The sequence below is a fragment of the Polypterus senegalus genome, chromosome 2 (genome assembly GCF_016835505.1).
Source record: "Polypterus senegalus isolate Bchr_013 chromosome 2, ASM1683550v1, whole genome shotgun sequence".
NCBI lineage: Eukaryota > Metazoa > Chordata > Cladistia > Polypteriformes > Polypteridae > Polypterus > Polypterus senegalus.
Genome location: NC_053155.1, coordinates 153,321,445 through 153,343,840, shown reverse-complemented (window position 1 = coordinate 153,343,840; position 22,396 = coordinate 153,321,445). Strand labels below are relative to the sequence as shown.

Sequence of the window (22,396 nt, the reverse complement as noted above, 5' to 3'; positions counted from 1 at the left end):
ATCACTGCCTAATGAAGCAAACAGGACAACATCATCTGCAAAAAGCAGTGACCCAATCCTGAGCCCACAACACCGTACCCCCTCAATGCCCTGGCTGCACTTAGAAATTCTGTCCATAAAAGTTATAAACAGAATCTGTGACAAAGGGCAGCCCTGGCGGAGTCCAACTCTCACCGGAAATGGGTACGACTTACAGCCGGCAATGCGGACCAAGCTCTGACACAGGACCGAACAGCCCTTATCAGGGGGTCTGGTACCCCATACTCTCGGAGCATCCCCCACAGGATTCCCAAAGGGACATGGTCAAACGCCTTTTCCAAGTCCACAAAACACATGTAGACTGGTTGGGCAAACTCCCATGCACCCCCCAGGACCCTGCCAAGGGTGTAGAGCTGGTCCACTGTTCCGCGACCAGGACGAAAACCACACTGTTCCTCCTGAATCCGAGGTTCAACTATCTGACGGAGCCTCCTCTCCAGGGCCCCTAAATAGACTTTTCCAGGGAGGTTGAGGAGTGTGATCCCTCTGTAGTTGGAACACACCCTCCGGTCCCCTTCTTAAAGAGGGGGACCACCACCCCTGTATGCCAATCCAGAGGCATTCTCCCTGATGTCCATGTGATGTTGCAGAGGCATGTCAACCAAGACAGTCCTACAACATCCAGAGCCTTGAGGAACTCCAGGAGTATCTCATCCACCCCCGAAGCCCTGTCACCAAGGAGTTTTTTGACCAGCTCAGTGATCTCAGTCCCAGAGATGGGGGAGTCCACCTCAGAGTCACCAGGCTCTGCTTCCTCATTGGAAGACATGTTAGTGGATTGAGGAGGTCTTCAAAGTACTCCCCCCACCGACCCAGAAAGTCGAGGTCATCAGCGCACCATCCCCACAATATACAGTGTTGACACTGCACTGCTTCCCCCTCCTGAGACACCGGATATTCGACCAGAATCTCCTCAAAGCCATCCGGAAGTTGTTCTCCATGGCCTCCCCAAACTCCTCCCACTCCCGAGTTTTTGTCTCAGCAACCACCGAAGCTGCATTCCACATGACCAGCCGGTACCTATTAGCCGCCTCCAGAGTCCCACAGGACAAAAGGGTCCTGTAGGACTCCTTCTTCAGCTTAACGGTATCCCTCACCGCCGGTGTCCACCAACAGGTTCGGGGATTGCCGACATGACAGGCAATGACCACCTTACGGCCACAGCTCCAGTCAGCCGCCTCAACAATAGAGGCACGGAACATGGCCCATTTGGACTCAATGTCCCCCATCTCTCTCAGGACATGGTCAAAGTTCTGCCGGAGGTGGGAGTTGAAGCTACTTCTGACAGGGGACTGTGCCAGACGTTCCCAGCAGACCCTCCCAACATATTTGGACCTACCAGGCCTGACCGGCATCCTCCCCCACCATCGAAGCCAACTCACCACCAGGTGGTAAACAGTTGACAGCTCCACTCTTCTCTTCTCCTGACTGTCCAAGACATGTGGCCGTAAGTCTGACAACATGACCACAAAGTCGATCATTGAACTGAGGCCTAGGGTGCCCTGGTGCCAAGTGCACATATGAACATCCCTATGCTCGAACATGGTGTTCATTATGGACAATCCGTGATGAGCACAGAAGTCCAATAACAAAACACCACTCGGGTTCAGATCGGGTGGGCCATTGCTCCCAATTGTGCCCTTCCAGGTCTAACTGTCATTGCCCATGTGAGCATTGAAGTCTCCCAGCAGAACGAGGGAGTCCCCAGAAGTTATACCTCTAGTACCCCCTCCAGGGACTCCAAAAATGGTGGGTACTCCAAACTGCTGTTCAATGCATACACACAAACAAACAGTTAGGATCCGTCCCCCCACCCGAAGGCGGAGGGAGGCTACCCTCTCGTTCACCTGGGTAAACCCCAATGAACAGGCTCCAAGCCGGGAGGCAATAAGTATGCCCACACCCACTCAGCACCTCTCACCAGGGGCAACTCCAGAGTGGTAGAGAGTCCAGCTCCTCTCAAGGAGATTGGTTCCAGATTCGAAGCTGTGCGTCGAGGCTCCTTCTCCTTCCAAGAGCCAAATTCTGTAGCCGAGGATTGGACCGTCAAGGTCCATGCCTTCGGCCACCACCTAACTCACACTGCACCCGACCTCCTTGGCCCCTCCTACAGTTGTTGAGCCCATGGGAAGGGGGACCCACGTTGCCTCTTCGGGGTGTGCCCGGCCGAGCACCATGGATGCAGGCCTTGCCACCAGGGTGTTTGCCATCGAGCCCCACCTCCAGGCCTGGCTTTTGATCCGTGCCCGGGCGAGGGAAAACGCGTCCAAAGTTTTTGTTCTTCACAGGAGGTTTACTGAACCACTCTTTGTCTCATCCCTCACCTAGGACCAGTTTGCCTTGGGTGACCCTACCAGGAGCATAAAGCCCCGGACAACAGACCTCCTAGGTCATTGGGACACGCAAACCCCTCCACCACGAGTAATACGTTTTCCAAAATAGTCTAAAGTAAATAACCTCTTCTTGTAAATCAGGAGAAAGGGGTAATAGGTCCAGTGAAGCACTTTGGAAATCCTGCAGAACCTGATCAATTTCAGCCTTCAGCTCATTGGTTTTAGCGCAGGTGTCAATTCTTTTAGATTCCCGTGCTATTTGTGTAGGAATGCTGGGTGATGATGCAAAGTGCAGTGAATCTTGAAGTCCTTGCATTAGTAATGCTGGCAGTGGTGGTTTTGTAAAGCACACAACACTACGTTTTCTTTTAAACAAACATTCATCGCCTCACTCAAATGAATAACTTAACTTACTGGGCTGCATGAAAGAGATATTCATTAAAAAAAGGCTGTCCAAGGGTCCTTGTGCCAATTCCAGAGATTGGTCTACGCAGTTCAAAGTTTGTAGTAGTACTTACGAGGTTTTGAAAATGGATATTTAGTTCTCAAACACCAATCTGTGCTAGTGATTAGGTCCTCTAACTGCATGCTACTTAAATGTAAAGAATAAAACTGCTCAACCTCCAATTCTACAGTTAAAATATAAAGTAATAAGATTGTATGTAATTATAATGAAAAATTCAAATTAAAATGTAATAGAACTAACTCATTTTTTGTGCAGTCAACTGGCCACAAACTGCAATCCTCTGAAATAAGAAAAATTCTTCATTTATAAAGTTGTAGTGATATAAATGGAAAGTCTTTCATTTAAAACACAGAAAACTCACCTCTGGGTGAAAGCAGTCTTATTTTGAAATCTGATTTAAAGAGACAATCATTTCAACAGTTTGAAGAGGCATGACCATAATAATAATTTCAATATTATAATAATTTCAATAATTATAATTTCATAATAATTTCAATATTATGCAACCATAAACTATTTTTTCCTTTGTTGTCCATGGCAGAAGAAAAAAAAAAGCGAAATCGCCTACCTTTTGGAAAGAATGTATGCTGAAGAGGTGGGGAAAATATGACCTTTTATTCAATTTGTCTTTCTCTGCCCACCTTTTGAGAGCTGAGCAATTCGCCCTTATGTTTGGGAGAATGCTCATAGGTAATACAATACAATTTATTTTTTGTATAGCCCAAAATCATACAAGAAGTGCCGCAATGAGCTTTAACAGGCCCTGCCTCTTGACAGCCCCCCCAGCCTTGACTCTCTAAGAAGACAAGAAAAAACTCCCAAAAAAAAAACATAAGTTGCTGATGTCCCGTCTCCCTGGGGCAGATGCACTCTGTGGCAGTGAGGTATACTTATTCAAACATTATTTGATCAAGGTGTACACTGTTTAAACATATCAACTGAATTGTTTTTAAAAAAACATAAGTCATTTACCAGGCTGAATTGCTTGTACAGTGAGAGCTTTCAAGTGACATAATAATTAGATTAGATAATATTGTAGGTCTGCATACAAATGTATGTAAAAAGAGGTAAGAATAGCTGAAAAATACAATAAGCTGATATAAAGGTTAGTATTAGGGGATAATTTTCTACCAGGCTCAACTGGTGTGTTGAACTGTCCTGAGAGTACATTCCCACCCACCTAATCTAACAGTATAAAAAGAAAAATTATCCGTGATAGACTGAGATCATCTTTCAGCCCTGAAGTAACATGATACAGACCAGCCCATCCCCACTGCGTGTGATGGTGGAGGGGAGGCATTATCACTAGGTCACCATGATAACTGTCAACAAAAGAAAAGAAAAATGCAACTCTTACATTTTTAATGCACATATGTTGGAACAACAAGTTGCAAATGTCAAGGGTGTTGTCTCATAGGGTATTGTCAGCTTCAGCTTTATACCCTCGGTAGCTAAGGTAACACTTTCTAATTACTGTTACCACATCAGAAACAATGTCTGTCTTAGGGATGGTTCGAGGAGAGAGCAAAAAAACAGATCGACCTCAATGGACTGTGGATGTGCAAAATAATCCAAGCTTGTAGAAGCCTTCTTTACATTCCTTTCAACTGCCTGCTTGAGAATCTATTTCTTTACCCTTCACGGTTGTTTTTGCCTCAGTCATGTACCCAGAAGTACAACCCTCGCAATGTCTCTAGCATGAATTCTGTAGTCCTCATTTTTAATAACAAAGAAACTAAATAATTAATAGGACTACCAATATGTGATGCTATTGAACTGAATTGAATTCCTTTATTTATTATATACACAATACAATGAAATTAAATGGGCAGCTCCTCCACAAAAAACAATAATCTTCCCATAAAATGACAAAAATAGCACAATAAACAATACAAATATACAATATAAAAAATGTCTTAATTATAACCTTGTAAAACATAATTCATTATGGTTATATAGCTACAGTATAATATATTGTCTGTCCATATGTAATTTCTTGATATCCTGCAGTCATAATAATACTTTACACATATCATGTTTTGTAAAATCAAAGAATATTTGCAAACCTACATCCTATAATCGCACTACAGCGCCACAATGTTGCACATAACTGTTGCTGTCCTTTTTTTTACAACCTCCTGCCCCTGTCCCCCTTGGTAATGTGAAAAAGTATTCTGCAGCACTGTTGATCACTTCAGTGGTGAGCAGCAGCTGAAATGGGCAGTTGTGGCCCACCACCAGCAACCCGCAACCCATTGAGAAACAGTGAGCTAGACAGAGCATGTTAATAAACACCAGATAAACAATGCGTTTAAGATCATTTGACAGACTGTAAGGCCAATCACATTTGCTACAGTGGCTTGCTGGCTACTTTGTGTGCAGTTGCACAACAGGTTGCTCTTGTAACATTATAGTCTAACCATTTTGTATTCTTGTGGCCATATTGTTGTTGGCAACTTTGTGCTATTGCTATCATATGGTAACTGGAAGTTGCTTCATGTGACTTCATTGGGGTGCCTCTATTTAATATGGCAGTACGCTAACACTAACATCTACATTTATAGATAAGTGACTCAAACCTTTCTGCATTAGCTAGCAATTATTTTTCAGGAAATTAAGACCTTATGTGTTTTTGATATAGATTTGTCATTTCCAATTTTGCAAAAACATTGAACAAAAAGTTAATTTCTGACTTTGTCTTTGTCTCATTTCTTGATTTGTTGGTACTGTATAATGTTTTGGACTGATTAAAATGATAGATCACAAGAAGATTTATGTACTGTCTGAATTAGAGCATTTTCAACAAAATTATGCATTTTCAATGGAGGAAGTTCAAAGTTAATCTGAATCTATATGTATAGATTTATGGGGAAACTGTTGAGTTTTCTCAAATAATACAGAATAATTAGTTAACAATGTTTTTTATTACTATTGTTGTTGGCACGTCAATAGAGCTACATGATTCGACTGTCGTAGTGTCCCAAGGTCAGGTTAGAACATTAGAACATTAGAACACTCTAGACGAGAACAGGCCATTCAGCCCAACAAAGCTCGCCAGTCCTATCCACTTATTTCTTCCAAAAAAACATCAAATCGAGTTTTGAAAGTTCCCAGTGTCTTACTGTCTACCACACTACTTGGTAGCTTATTCCAAATGTCTATCATTATTTGTGTAAAGAAAAACTTCCTAATGTCTGTGCGAAATTTACTCTTAACAAGTTTCCAACTGTGTCCTCGTGTTCTTGATTAACTCATTTTAAAATACCAGTCTCGATCCACTGTACTAATTCCCTTCATAATTTTAAACACTTCAATCATGTCACCTCTTAATCTTCTTTTGCTTAAACTGTAAAGGCTCAGCTCTTTTAATCTTTCCTCATATTTCAACCCCTGTAGCCCTGGAATCAGCCTAGTCGATCTTCTTTGGACCTTTTCTAGCGCTGCTATGTCCTTTTTGTAGCCTGGAACCAAAACTGCATACAGTACTCAAGATGAGGCCTCACCAGTGCATTATAAAGGTTGAGCATAACCTCCTTGGACTTGCTCACTCAAAAAAAAACTTTACAGTTAAGTGAATGCTCAAAATTCTAATGAATCGTTGAAGGAAATGTTCACTTCTACACATATCAATGACATTCTGTTATGAAATTAGTTTGATGTTGAGGTGCACTCATCTAGTATTGAAGTAGGAGCAGTTCTTTCTTACTGTTTTACTGACACCAGCAAGTTACATCATAAGGCCTATTATTGAAGAAAGTGAAGAAATATGACATGAGTAATCATAAATTATTCTCAATTAAATTAGCATTGGAGGAGTGGTGTCATTGGCTGGAATGTGCTCAGCTCCTTTTCATTATTTTTACAGAGCATAAAAACATATTTTACTTAAAGGCAGCTAAACAATTGAACTGAAAACAAGCTACACAGTTATTATTATGTAGTTGTTTTAATTTTGTAATTTCTAATTGAGTTGGTGATAAATATTGGAAAGGAAAGGGCCAACCAAGGAAAAGCAATATCAATGATGTACTTTTTGAACCAGAATATATTTTACCTTCTAAAAGGTTCTTAGTAGTAACCACTTTAGAATGCTGCGAGGATCTATTTTCCAAATGCACTACTGGTCTATTCATGTACAATATCCCTGTGACTACAATATACAATTAATGGTTTAGTATCCCTTTTTATTTTTCTTTGGGTTGTTTCTGGGAATTCTCTTATCAGTGTTTCCCAAACTCAGTCCTGTGGACCCCCTGTGGCTGCAGGTTTTTGTTCCAACCAGCTTCTGTTTTTAATTGAACCCCTGGGCTAATTAAGTGAACTGTTATTTCCCAAGTTCTGTGTTTAGGGAACAATATAGAAATTAGAAAAAAATAAGTTTGATAAAAAATATATGTATTAAAATGTACCAAGCAGTTATATAGGAATAATGTATTTTTTCTTTTTAACAGTATTTTCATCTTGATTTTCATTCTACTTTTCTAGGTGTTCTAATTGTTTAATTAATCCATTATTTACTAATTAGTGGGTCTGATGCTAAAGTAGTTGCAGTCTTTGATTATTCAGTGTTGTTTGCCTGCGTGTCTGATCTGCTCATTTTAAATTGTTATTAATAAGATACAACGAAGGGGGAAAACGGCACAGAGAAATATAATGAAATAAACAAAAGAGAGCTAAGCATTTAAATCTATAGAAAAAGCAGAAATATTTATAAATGTCTTATAAATGTAAAAATCATGCTGCTGTGCTTTTCTGAATGTCGAATAAAATAAAAAAAAAAAAACCATCTAATTAAATTAGCTCAGTGCAATCAGGTATTGTCACTGATTGGGAATCTGGTTGGAACAAAAACCTGCAGCCACAGGACTGACCTTAAAACATTTCATGTATTTTCATGACATGTCAACATTTTGGTTTCTGTGCGATTTAAAGGTCTCCTTGTTTTTGACTTTTAATTAGTGTATTGGGGTTAGTTATGTTTGGTACTTTTTACTTTGGTGACCACTATGGCTTGCCCCTTCATCTATGATTTCTTCCTCGTTTTTCTGCTGTTCTAGCCTCTTTATTCTATCTGCCAGGTCCTCTACTATGGCAGAACTTGTTCAAGGTGATGTACACATTTGGGCCTACACTTTTGTTTTTGTTGAGACAGCCTGACATTACATATGCCTGTAGTTGCTGATTTATTAAGCATTATTGTAGGTGGGAAAATGTACTAGAATTATTAAAAATAAATAATAATAATTCTTTAAATTTATACTGTATACCGCTTTTCCCATTACTCAAAGCGCTCTCCATGCAGGGAGGACCTGGGATACAAACCCATGATCTCCTCATTGAGAGGCAGCAGTGCTACCACTAGCATCATTTTGTTTTTGCCTGTGAAATCTATCATAGAACTAAGACTATTAGAATTTGTTTATGAGTTAAACCTATGGTTCTTCATTAATGTCACAGTTTTCTTGAGGATGGTTATCCTGGTTATTTTATGACTCTAGAATTGATAGGAATGTATTTCTGGTGTGCTTGTGTAAGATCTTATAAACTACTAGGGGGCTTTGCCCCCTGCTCGCCCACCCCCTTCTCCTTGTGCCGTGCTTCCACATCCACATCAGTTGTACATTATTATTTTGGTAATATCACGATTGTATCATCCACCTTGACCTACATCTCTATAATGATGGATGATGACAAAGAAAGTGAGATCCATCCATCCATTTTCCAACCTCTGAATCCGAACACAGGGCCACGGGGGTCTGCTGGAGCCAATCCCAGCCAACACAGAGCACAAGGCAGGAACCAATCCTGGGCAGGGTGCCAACCCACCGCAGGACACACACAAACACACCCACACACCAAGCACACACTAGGGCCAATTTAGAATCGCCAATCCACCTAACTTGCATGTCTTTGGACTGTGGGAGGGAACCGGAGCACCCGGAGGAAACAGAAACTGAGATACAAGATATTATGTAACATGGGGCCTGAGTGTACTTTCATATGGGTACTGCCATTTTGGAACTTGTTTCCCATGTCTATGGCCATTTTCTTGTTGTTTACAACATGTGATTGGTTGATGGCTTGACCTGAGGTATCTTCCTCTTCACTGCATAAGGTCAACTTGGTAAGCTTAGCTTTGTGACCTTAGAACTGAAAATAGTTTGCATAATCCTATAACTATTGAAATTGTTTTTTTAACCCATTTATTGTCTGATATGTGGTATTTTTAGGTCTAGCCTAGTAAATAAATAAGGAAAAGCATAATTTAAAAATAAAGATTCAACCACACATTAATGATGGAGAATATTTTTATTTAGCAAAAACTGAAAAAATAATTTGACAAGTTAAAATATTTGCCAGTTTTTGTCATCCTGAGTATATTTCACATTCTTTAACTGATATGTACTCCTATTCCCAAAATAATTTACATTATTCTTGGCTTGTATCAAACAGCCCCGTTTTTGAGAGGGATAGAAAATAATAATTTAAATAGAGTTCAATCTGTTTTAAACCATATTTGTGCAGTAGAATTGAAATAGTTGTATTCTTCTTTTCTGCAGTGTTTTTACCAAGAGTGCGTTAACCTGTTTAATAAAGAAAAATCACTTCAGCTATCACCACATCAAGCTTATGACTTTGCTATTGATTTGTTACTCATGCTTTTAATTTTGGCACTCTCTCTAACACTCTATAATCTCCCAAGTCATTTAGTACTTCATTAATTAATCTTGTAGGTGGTAAGAGATTTTCAACTTCTTCAGAGCTGCGGTTTCAGGGAATAATTAAACTTTAGTGGTGTCTTTGGCATGAAAAATTTTGGTGGGACTTAAGTGTTAGTCGTGGTTTTAGAAGGTGCAAAGCCATCTTGAGAATCTGGTTATAAAAGGGTTTGTGCAGAGAGTATGTTTGTGTGTTTGAGAGAGAGAGATGATCATGCACTTAGATAGGAGCACTTATGACTTACAGTATATGAGACCTACCCCTGTGCTTCAATCCAATAGACTGGGTATGTGGCTGCCGACAAGTTTCACAAAGCCTCCTGGCTTCGATTGACTCACAGAATTGGGGAAAGTGATTGCAGATGGAATTGCTACTGACCCCAAGTGAGCTATGTGAGATGGAGCCGGTGGTGTTAATGTGCTGCCAAAGTTCAAGTACGAGAAAATATTATTGGAGCTACATGGAAGGAGTTGTGGAAAGTCAGATTGTAATTGGAGACAGTTTATCAAGGAGACACTCTCCAGAGGGAGTGAGAGAGAGAGAGACCTATTGCATTTAACAATAATAGACTGCCAGCACCAATAATAACAACATGCTAGCCATATGCCATAAAAAAATCACACAAAATGATCTATGAACATATTATTTTGTCATACAGTACAACCAGCAAAGTACAATGTTAGATGATATTTCAACATTGACAGATTCCACTAAAAATAAAAAGGAACACAGAACAATTCTTTTTTTTTGAGATGCTGTCATTTAGCTAGGTTTTCTTGTTAACCCATTCTTTGTGAAATTGTCTTTTGTTATTTCTTTTTTGGATGATTACTAATTTTTCAGGCCGATGTGGTCCCAAATGTCTAATTTCCAGTTTTTATTAAATTGACAAAATGTTAATTGTACTGTATTTAAATAATCAACATGATTCATAATAATGTTGTTGACAACTATTCCAGTGCAGCAAGATGTACAAATTCACACAAACATTAACTTGTGTCAGGGAAAATTCAAACAATGATTGCCTGAATGGGTTGTATCCTTCAAGCCTCACGGTAGAACAGAAAATGTTGTGCTGACATACACCAAAGTATGACAAAAGACTCTGAGTTTAAAAGGCCTGCTCGAGAAACCTGAAAAAGGCAAGCAGTGCCACAAATAAAGGAAATTTCTAAAACTCAACAAAGAAATATTTTTCTAGGTAAGAAATTGTATTGAGCATATCATGAAAACTGGAAAAAATGATTATGACAAATAAAACCTCATTCAGATGGGATTCGTTTGACACCAGGAGGTAGGGTAAAGTAGTTATTACTGGAAAACGTCTGTGATTTTAGTTCCATCTGAATCGCTCATGCCAACAATTTTTACAGATTAAGGAGCTTTTACCTACTATAAAAAGTCTATAAAAAATAACCCAGGTTGAACTAATCCCATGCAAATTGTCATGTCACTAAACCTGTTATTTTAGCGATTCATTCACATGGGGCTCAAATTACAGAGGTCCTCTAGTAATAATTACTTTACCCAGTGTCTGAAGTGAAAAAGAACTGGTGGTACTCCTCATTGTGCAAGTTTTAATAATGGAGGAAAGGGCATCCCCTCAGAGGTCTAAAGGCACACTGATAAGCACAAGTTATATTGAAAAGCTGGGGATATCCACCTTGGAAGTGTGAACAGACATATGGTTGTTATAAATAAGGGTTGCTAATGTGGTCTGAATTGTCAGTACTCATAAGGCGAGGTGGGTGAAATGCCGGCATGGAACGTAATTGTGTACCCACCCTCTTCAAGGAGATTTTACCCCACCTTGTAATGACTAATCCTGTCCAAATAGGGCTTAAGTTGTGTTTGTTACAAACATTTTAACAATACGTTCAATTTTGAGTTGTCTAATTCATATTTAATATTTGCAAAACAGCGCTAATTATTAGGAATTTGTTGGGGAGAGATGCATCACCTTCACCACTGAGAAAGCATTTTAATTTTTCTTTACAGTGTATTGTATTTGCCTAATGTTATTCTTAACACACTTCAGCTCCTTGCTCTCTTGGTGTTAATATGCAAAAACAAAACTCTTCTGCATTTTTGGTTACTTTCTTCTAAGTTTGTTATTTTCTGTCACTTTTATGTACTCACTAGCTGAAATACCCAGCGTTGCCCAGGAGGAAAATAAAGTTTTTTTTAATTGAGAAAAACATAATTAAAAAAAAAACCACAACTTTAAAAATAAAAATAAATTAACAAACAATAAACCTGGGTTTGCTTCCCGGGTCCTCCCTGCGTGGAGTTTGCATGTTCTCCCCGTGTCTGTGTGGGTTTTCTGCGGTGGGTTGGCACCCTGCCAGGGGGTTTGTTTCCTGTCTTGTGCCCTGTGTTGGCTGGGATTGGCTCCAGCAGACCCCCCTGTAGTTAGGATATGGCGGGTTGGATAATGGATGGATGGATGCATAAAGACTCACTAATGTGCTTGTCTTGTGGTCTTGTATGTTTGTTCTCATCCAGTAGACGCTTGGAACCGGCCAACTGTATTTAATTTGAAAAGCAACAGGGGCGTGGTGCTGCTTAAACATAAAGAATGCTGGCAGTCACCTCCAGTTCGCCCTCATGTTTTTTTTAAATATAATTAAAAAAACACAATGTTAAAAATAAAAATAAATTAAGAAACAAAGACTCACTAATGTCCTTGTCTTGCAGTCTTGTATGTATGTTATCATCTAGTTGACACTAGAGTTGGAACTGGCCAACTCTATTTAATTTGAAAAGGAACAGGCGGGCGCAGTGTTGCTCAAAAATAAAGAATGCTGACAGTCACCTGCTATATACTAACTGTGTAAGCAGCACAGGATCCTAGAAAATATTGAGATCATTAGCACTACTCTTGGCATCTTTCTGCTATGAGGATTTGTGTTGCCGACATGCTCGCATCTTTTGTGCATTAGCAGCTATACGACTGCCTTTCTTAGGATGTTTCCTTTTGCCATTGTGCTGGCATCATTTGCATATCCTCTGAGCTGGAGCCCTCAACCCGAACTCTACGTCTCACTTCCAGGCCGGACAGACACACACACTTCCACACGTAGAACTCTATTTAATTTCAAAAGCAACAGGCGCACGGTGGTGTTGCTCAAACATAAAGAATGCTGGCAGTCAACTGGATGATAACATGCATACAAGACCACAAGATCACCCCCCACCCTACCCAGAAGAGGGTGAGTTATGGCTGATTTCACCCTACAGTATTTTTAGTCGTCCAATGAGAAATATGTGTACCAAGTTTCATGAAAATCGCTCCAGCCGTTCGGACATGATGCTTTAGCATACATACACACAGTCACTTTTATATATATAGATTCTAGTCATCCAAACAGTTTGTTACAGTGCATGCTCACTTTGGTCTTGCACTACTTTAATTTCAAATAGCCTTCCCTTATCAGAAATGTTATACAACTGAAGTGTGTGTCGTCTTTTTTCTTCTATAAAATGTAGATATTTGGTAGTGTAAGAAATAATCTTATTAGAAATATCTCACCAATGTGAAAAAACAAACAATTCCAGAGCTCATCATTACTATTCACTTTAGTATATTAAAATTCGGTTTTGTGGCCACTTCTCTGTATTAGATCTTTTCAACCTTAATATTCTCATACAATTAGAAGACCACCATTTCCACTGTTAGATATGCTATGTATTCATTACTTAATCTTGTGATTCTAATCATTGTGCTTTCCACCCAGTGACTCAATTACCCTTTTCTATAATAAGATGTGCTTCTACTTTACTTTCCGTGGTTACACCACTTCCCTAATAATATTTCGTTCAGTGTTGTATTCTTTCATCACAAAAGATGACTCTATTTTGTAAAGTGTTTAATAACATGGATCATTAGGAGATGCATTAAATAAAAGTTGCTTTAATTTTTTTAATTTTTTTTTTTTACAAATGCTGTCACTAATATGTAGATTCATTGATTGATATATAGCAGTGGGCACTCCTTCTTCACTCTAATCCAAAATGCAGCCAAGGTCTTGGGCGTGAACTGGGGCCTCATTGTTGAATCAGAGGTCACATCAATAAGCTGTTCTTGTTCTGCTGCTCTAAAATCAGCAGATGGTGATGCACTAAAAGAATCTGTGATCCAGTCATATTTTGCACTGAGGAATGCCTTAGAAAATGTTTTTGTAAGGCTGAGATATGATCTTGCGCACATGGAATTACTGCGTTATGCAGTTTATTGACGTTAATGAATGATTTCAAGCACTCAAATGAACATACAGTACATGCCCCTCTTTCCCTCTCTGACCACACAACTCCAGTTTTGTTTTTTTTTGTGAAGGATATAATTTTACCTGCAAGTTGTGGAAGGAGTGTGTTGCTGCCCTGCATCTTAGTTTAGTTTCTGAAATATGCCACTAAGGTACACGAGTTTCATTATGATGGTGTCATCATTAACCTTTTCTGAACGTTCACTCCTTTCTTCTTCCAAGAAGATTCTGATCTGATCAGTTCTATTTTTTTTATTTATTATTTTATTTATTTATTTATTTATTTATTTATTTATTTATTTATAAAGCACTTAAAAACAATATCAAGGCTGACCAAAGTGCTGTACAATAAAACCCAGCAAATCAGACACACAATATCCAAAGGGTAAAAGAAAACAGAAACACATAAACACATGGTCTTGTTTTGTTATGGTTTACTGTAGCAATAACATCTGTCATTGTACCGCTTAGCAATTGATGAACACTTACGAGTCCAGTTGTTTCCCAGCCACTGTCGGAGCTCCATCTGTGTAAATCCCCGCACATTGCTTCTATTTCAGATCTCCTGTTTCATGTAATCATTTACAGCAGGGATAGGCAATGTTGGTCCTGGAGGGCCTAATTGGCCTCAGGTTTTTGTTCCAACCCAATTTCTTAATGAGAAGTCAATTATTGCTAAAGAAGCACTTATTGCTTAAGTGACATTTTTCTGTTTCATTTTAGTGGTCTCTCTTGTTATGGTTCCTTGCCCTTAATTGCTTATTTTCGTCTTAAACAGCTGCATTCACTGTTTTAATGGCTCCTTATTAGCAATAAGATGTAAATGACAAAGGAGCCAGCAGTTCTCCATCTTACTTGTTTCCATTTTCACCTGTGTGGAATTTTTGGTTTAATAAAATAGTTGAATATTTTGTATGCAGTGGCTCTGCTAGTTACATGTTTGCAGAAAAGCAAATCCGCCTTCAAATCATCTACATCAATATGACTAATGTAAGTTATTAATAAACAGTCTTTGTTGCTGTTGGTTGCTCTATCTTTCTGAAGCACAAAACTTCTACCTCTGATTTTGTCAATAAACTGCTTCTCCATATTTAATTGTATCAAGTCCTAAATGCATCTCATGATCATATTGTTTGACAGAATATTAATTCCTCTGGTACAGTGTGGGACTTTTCACACTACTTTGTAGGAAACAAGTTAGTAGTCACACATGCAGATTTAATTAAACAGCTCTGGTGAACACAACAGTTAAAGTGGTTTCTTTCTGAAGAAATCAAGAGGCTTGTATTTGGGATTTAAACTCACTAGGTGGTGTCTCAATATATTTGTTTTCAAACTGTCAGAGATTAACATTGTAAGATGCACAATACACTGCAGTCCCTTTCCTCTGCCAACCATAGTACTGGTAGCGTCAAAGAAGAAATATGCCTCATCATGTTTTCTTATCTTTGTTTTTTTAGCTGTAACATTTAGGGCAGTCAGGGTTGGTTCATCATCTGCTTTGCATTTTGTTGACAGTCTTTTCACAAACTTCTCCATGCTGAGAGGGTCAGATACAAGAATTTTTGGATGTTTAGATGTGCTATCAGTTCTATCAGATTAGATTTGCTCTTTTCTCCCTATGTTTTTAGCGATTGTGTATTATATGTGATCACTAGGTGAAGCCCCCTGCTCACTTCGCTTGCCAACCTCTTACCCCTCCCACACACCACCCCTGCCAAGCGCTACGCACCATTGTGAAGAGGGGGGCTGAACACACCACAAGGTGATGCAGCCGCTCCTCCGAAACCCCTCTTAAACGGTGATACAATGGGAAACAAATTCCTTTATTTTTTACTTCCTCTTTGCTCAATCAGCTGCTGGCTTGCTGCTGCTCCCGTGCCGCATGATCTGCATTTCATGCAGTGCTTTAATCTTTTTAAAGTCACTGCTTTGTCTCTCTTCTCCCCCAGACATCCTCAAACACTATTCGATCTCTTTTTGCTGTTCCATTATTTCACCGAGTAATATTTTCCATTTGTTTGCGCGAATGTGATCTTTACCGTCATTTTCTTGAGAATTTTGAATTTTCCTACTTCCATTATCTCTAACCTGCTCAGCATGTGTATCACGGGACTTGCTTCCAAAGGTTGTAAGTATGACGTGACTTGCCCGTGTCGCGGGATGTGAAAGTGTCTCTCTGTCTCTGTCTTTCTGTTTCTCTTCAAAAGATCACGTCTCGTCACATGTTTTTTTTGTAATAGAGAGATATATGAAGGGCCGGCACGGGGGCGCAGCGGTAGCGCTGCTGCCTCGCAGTTAGGAGACCCAGGTTTGCTTCCCGGGTCCTCCCTGCGTGGAGTTTGCATGTTCTCCCCGTGTCTGCATGGGTTTCCTCCCACAGTCCAAAAACATGCAGATTAGGTGCATTGGCAATTCTAAATTGTCCCTACCGTGTGCTTGGTGTGTGGGTGTGTGTGTGCCCTGTGGTGGGCTGGGATTGGCTCCAGCAGACCCCCGTGATCCTGTAGTTAGGATATAGCGGGTTGCATAATGGATGGATGGAGATATATGAGGCCTAGATCAATGTTCCTCGAATGGTTATTCCTCTGTCAAATTTGGAACACTCCAAATAACTATGAATATTTTACTTTTACATCCGTATGCCAGTGGCTAAAGTCTTGGTGAAAAAGTAGAAGAAAGAAACAAAAGTATCAATTTAATGTAAATTTTAAGGAGAAAAGTAAACCTTGTGGCACTATAACAACAGAAGAATGGAAGTTTCTAGGCAAATGTGGAATACTGGTGTAGAGACTTGGGAGAAATTGACCAATTCCAGATATAGAAGTGGTTTCCAACTTTTTACATCCAAGGACCACTTATCTAACTCTATACTGCATAAGTTGTGGATGACCAGCTTATACAGTATGTTATACTGCAATACCATAAACCCTTAATTGTTTTTATTTGATAGATGAGGGGTCCTTAAACTTTTTATTCTGAGGACCCAAATAAGAAAAGCAATGTCATACCAGAACCCAAAAACAGGATTATTATTTATTAATGACAGCTGAACCATACATAAACAAATAACAATAGTTATATAATAAAAAAGTGAACATGTTCCATCATATAAGAATATTGCTTAAAGAGAGAAATTAAAAGCAAATATATTGTTAACCAACCATTATCCAACCTGCTATATCCTAACTACAGGATCACGGGAGTCTGCTGGAGCCAAGCCCAGCCAACACAGGGCATAAAGGAAGAAAACAAACCCCAGGCAGGATGCCAGCCCACCACAGTATATTGTAAATAAAACAATATAATTCAAAACAGGGAAGACATTTCTGAGTTGTATCACTGTCAGTGTAAATGTAAGCTTTAGTAAAGCTGAGAGAAAGACATTCTTCATAATGGGTGCTGCTCGAGGATGTGTTGAATTTTGAAAGAATAGTATGAATGGCCACTTAAGTTAGTCACCTGACAGATGGCACCAGAAAAGAAATAAAATGGTAAAAATAATCAATCGATGCTGTTTATTTACTTTGCCTTACATGACATTTTTAAATAACATTTTTCAAAGAAGCTCCACTATTACCAATACATTTTAAATAAGTTCAAAAATAGTTCAACATCCCAGTTTAATTTAACATTTCAGTAAAATGGGTAAAAAGTTGAGACATGCAGCTAAATTATTACTGGAAAATCTGTGTTTGTTATTTGTATTATATATAGGTGACAAGATAAATCTTTCTAAATAATTTGGCAAACTGTGTGGTCTGAAATGCTTCACTTTACTGAAAAGACAACTCAGTGAAAGACAACCCAGCGAAAAAACAAGTCGACGAAAGACAACCCGGCGAAAAGACAAGTCGACGAAAGACAACCCGGCGAAAAGACAAGTCGACGAAAGACAACTTTGCAAAAGACAATTTTACAACATCTTTTACCAGTTAGGTAATAGTTAGGTTCAAAGGGATTTTTTAATTATATTTAAATGACAACGTGATTTAAAATGTTGAAAATAAATGTATATAATTGATGAACGAACTTTATTCTGCAGATGGAACAAACTCTATCTTACATTATCTTCTGCAACCAAAATTGCTAATCTTTTATATAAATTGTATTGATTGTAATTGTATGATAACGTTATTTAGAATACAAAAGGTGACTTGTGAGTATGGCTTAAGGAATATCTTTACTGTCAACGTATTGGGACTCTCATAAAGCAGGTGATTCTGTGGATTTTCCGGCACCCTACGTTGTCATTTAAATATCATTAAAAAATCTCTTTGAACCTAACTATTACCTAACTGGTAAAGGATGTTGCCAAGTTGTCTTTTCACCAAATTGTCTTTTTTCACCGAGTTGTCTTTTCGCCGAGTTGTCTGTCGCCCAGTTGTCTTTTCACTGAGTTGTCTATCACCCAGTTGACCCTGAACAAACAAAAAGACTACTCCAAATCTCAAAATGTCAGAGCCCATCAAAGAGAAAATGGCACTGTGGAAACAACAAAGATATAAAGTTTTAAATCATTAACACCTTTTAAATGAAAGTGAAAACAGATAAGAAGTACATAATTAAATCCATTATTTTTGTAAACTCTTAAAAATTAGAGAAACAAAACAGAAAATGCAAAATTAAACATTCTGTTATGGAAAAAAAACTTTTTGTCAGATTTGCATTTTTGCATATCATTCTTTTTGCTTTATTTGCAAATAAGTAAATGGAATGTGACTATTAACTATTAAGCGACTGTATTAGAATGTTTTTCTTCTTTGCCTGTTTCTCTTACAGAAATGCCCCTAAAGGGTGAAATGGGTCCACCAGGAGAGATGGGACCCCGAGGACCTCCTGGGCCACAAGGCCCCCCTGGGCTTCCAGGCCAGGGTTTACCAGGACCAATAGGAAATCAAGGACCACCAGGACCACCTGGCTATCCTGGAATTGGAAAACCAGGTTTGCCGGGAATGCCAGGCAAGCCAGGTGGTATAGGTCTTCCAGGACAAAAAGGGGAGATGGGACAAAATGGAGAAGCAGGACCAATGGGTATGCCAGGACCACCAGGACATCCTGGCCCATCTGGACTCCCTGGTTTGGGAAAGCCTGGTGGTCAAGGATTGCCAGGTCAGCCAGGATTTAAGGGAGAACCTGGGCTTAAGGGTCCTTCGGGTCTTCCAGGGCTGCCAGGACTTAAAGGTGATAAAGGAATAGGCATGCCAGGGTTACCTGGAGTAAAGGGTCCTGCAGGACCACCAGGTCCACCAGGACAAGTAGGACTTCCAGGAATAGGTAAACCAGGTCTTAATGGTCTTCCTGGGGCTCCAGGTGGGCCTGGGAAACCAGGACTTCCTGGTGAGCCAGGAGTACAAGGGATAGGAGGTCCAATTGGGCCACCAGGTCCACCAGGTCTTCCAGGTGCTGGTAAACCAGGACATGATGGTATCCCAGGTCAGCCAGGCTTTCCTGGTGCCAAAGGAGAAGTGGGTCTACCAGGTTTGCCTGGGGCACCTGGACTACATGGAATTGCAAAACCTGGTCTTCCTGGACCAAAGGGTGAACGTGGAATTGATGGAATCCCAGGTGCCCCAGGACCTAAAGGAGATAAAGGGTATGGAGGTGTGCCAGGAATGGCAGGCCCTCCTGGAGCAATTGGACCACCTGGTTTGCCTGGGCCCATGGGGCCTCCAGGAGGTGTTGGATTTCCTGGTCCTAAAGGGGAGGGTGGTGCAATAGGTCCACCAGGTCATATAGGCCCAAAAGGAGAATCAGGCCCTCCTGGCCTACCAGGTCAGCCTGGATTTCCAGGTGAAGCAGGACAACCTGGACAACGGGGTTTACCGGGGCCTTTGGGACCTAAAGGTGAAAGTGGGCACAAAGGATTGCCTGGTCCAGGTGGTGCACCTGGCCAACCTGGTCCAAAAGGAGAAAATGGACTGCCAGGTGAACAAGGACTTCAGGGTCCTATAGGCATTCCTGGCATTATAGGACCCAGTGGTCCAATTGGTCCTCCTGGATTACCAGGCCATAAAGGAGAGGTAGGTGCTCCAGGTCAACCTGGAATTCCCGGAATAGGTAAACCAGGACCCCAAGGTCTTCTTGGGCCCCCGGGAAAACCAGGTGTCATTGGACCATCTGGTCAACCTGGCCAGCCTGGTCCTCCAGGACCACCTGGCCCACCAGGGCCTCCTGCACCAACACCAGGCTTTGGACAGATAATGCCCGAGATGGGTCCTCGTCTAGATGGTGTGAAAACTCCACCCAGCGGGTACAAAAAAGGCAAGAATGGAGAGGTAATGGGTGGACCTGGAGGTTTTCTGGAGATGCCTGCTTTTACAGCTGAGCTGACAACACCTTTTCCACCAGTTGGAACTCCAGTCAAGTTTGACAAGCTTCTCTACAATGGTCGTCAGAATTACAATCCACAAACAGGCATCTTTACATGTGAGATTCCCGGAATTTACTATTTTTCCTATCACGTGCACTGCAAAGGTGCCAATGTCTGGGTGGCACTCTACAGGAACACTGAACCAATGATGTATACATATGATGAGTACAAAAAAGGATTCCTTGACCAAGCTTCTGGTAGTGCTGTGCTTCAGCTTAGACCAGGAGACAAAATATATATTCAGCTGCCATCAGAACAAGCCGCAGGACTCTATGCAGGTCAATATGTTCATTCATCATTCTCTGGATATTTGCTATATCCGATGTAAAGTGAAGTATAACATAAACACTTGAAAATGAAAGCAATTCTGTACTGTCCAAAGCTACAGTTATTGTTGGAGAATTCAGACCAGCTTTAAAGAGCCAAAGGCAAGTTCAGGTTTGAAGGTTCTTGTATGCACAGCTTCTTGTATCCTCTGTGTGGGTGTATATTAACTACATTCATGCTATATTCTCTCGCTCAGAAAATAAGCATTCCTATGGAACATGTTTTTTCATGTTGACTTTTGAATTACTCAGTCTATTTCATAGTATTTCATTTTTCACTTTACAGTATCTTTTATTCTATCTTTGATGTCACATTACTTAATGAACTGTAAAATTAATGTAGATAACTTTTTATTATAAATATGTTCACAGTTCATTTAATGAATATGTTTTACAAAAACGACTGACGACAAAGGTAAAAATCTAGAAAAATGTAAATGATAAAGGCTACTTCATGTCACAGGAACGATACTCTCTGCCCAGTGAAAATAACAAATGAGCTTATGTAGCATTATATGAAATCATCTTCTGAAATTGGTGTATAAGGGATTTTATATGTTATGGTATAAGATGTTTGTTATTAAAATAACAATATGACAAACCTCTGTTTTATTTGAGGACTTGAAAATATTTTTCCCCAGAAAATGCGAGCAGTAAAATCTAGGATGCATTTTTAAATTAATGCTTAAAGTTTTATTCATGAAATAATGTTATAAAGGTGGTGAATGGCCGCTGCTTGAAGGTTTTAAATGAAGCAAAACCTAGGAAAACGTGAAGTGTAATTAGCTATTTGTCCTTATCAGATAACAGGAAGTTGAAGAGTAGTTTCTTTAAAATTATAATAAATTAATGTAAGGTTCAGGACAAAACTTAAGTAGGCTTTCATGTTGATGCTCATATTTCGATTGAACCATCTGATATGTACATTACATATTCAAATATTACATAAGAGCAAGACTGAGTTTTCCTTTGTATTCTGATTGTCCTTTCCTAGTGATACAGCCTAAGGTAATAATATATTGAAAGTATAACTGAAATAGATTTGATCCCATTCAAAATTTAATGGCCCATGTGCGTGTACAAATAGCAATATAAGAGAACCAATAAGCATTTCTTAAAGATTGTTCTAGAGAAACTGCAAATGAAAAGTCAATAATCCCTGGAAAGGGTGCCATATTGCAGTATTAATGTTGTCATCACAGCTATCAAATGGACTTACAGCTACAGTTTTTTGGCTATTATATTAAACTTATTTTTTCTTTTTCCCCCTATTGTCCAATTTTACCTCACCAGCGTAAAATCATATGAAATATTTTTTTGTTCCAATATGGATTAGTCTGGGTCTCTGCTAACAAGCTGAATTACCTACCAAAGGTTCCATTTTGTTATTTGTTTCTGTAATTTATTTGTCTGACTACTGATTGCCTTAATTTGTATATGAGCAGAAGGGCAGGAGGACCACAAAACAAAAGAAAATGAAGAAAAATTTAAACAAATATGCTACTTTGTCTGAAAATGGTGCTAAACTTTTAACCAAGACGATTAATGAGTTGATTTTTTTTTTTTATTAAAGACTGATTCAATAAAATAATGTGAGGTTTCTGGGTGTCTTTGTCTCTGATTTACATCTGGCTAAATAACGAATTGCAAGGATAGCAGTAAACAGCGATGACCATAAATCAAGCCTCAGTTTCATGGCTTTTGTGACACCATATAACAAAGATTTTATCAACAGTTAGGAAATTAGCTATTGGGAAAAAAATAATATATGTATATATATATAAAATAATATATATATATATATATATATATATATATATATATATATATATATATATATATATATAGTAAGAAAGGCACTATATAGCACCTGT

At 39.4% G+C, this 22,396-nt stretch overlaps 1 protein-coding gene across 1 annotated transcript in view; it reads left to right on the top strand.

Moving 5' to 3' along the window:
- The window catches only part of col8a1a (collagen, type VIII, alpha 1a), a 161,554-nt gene extending 139,431 nt beyond the window's left edge, over positions 1-22,123 (top strand). The window contains exon 6 of the mRNA XM_039744865.1: positions 18,606-22,123. Coding sequence (XP_039600799.1) covers positions 18,606-20,524 — 1,919 coding nt within the window. The 3' untranslated portion in view covers positions 20,525-22,123. The remainder of the gene's footprint in view (positions 1-18,605) is intronic.
- The last annotated feature ends 273 nt before the right edge of the window (positions 22,124-22,396 follow it).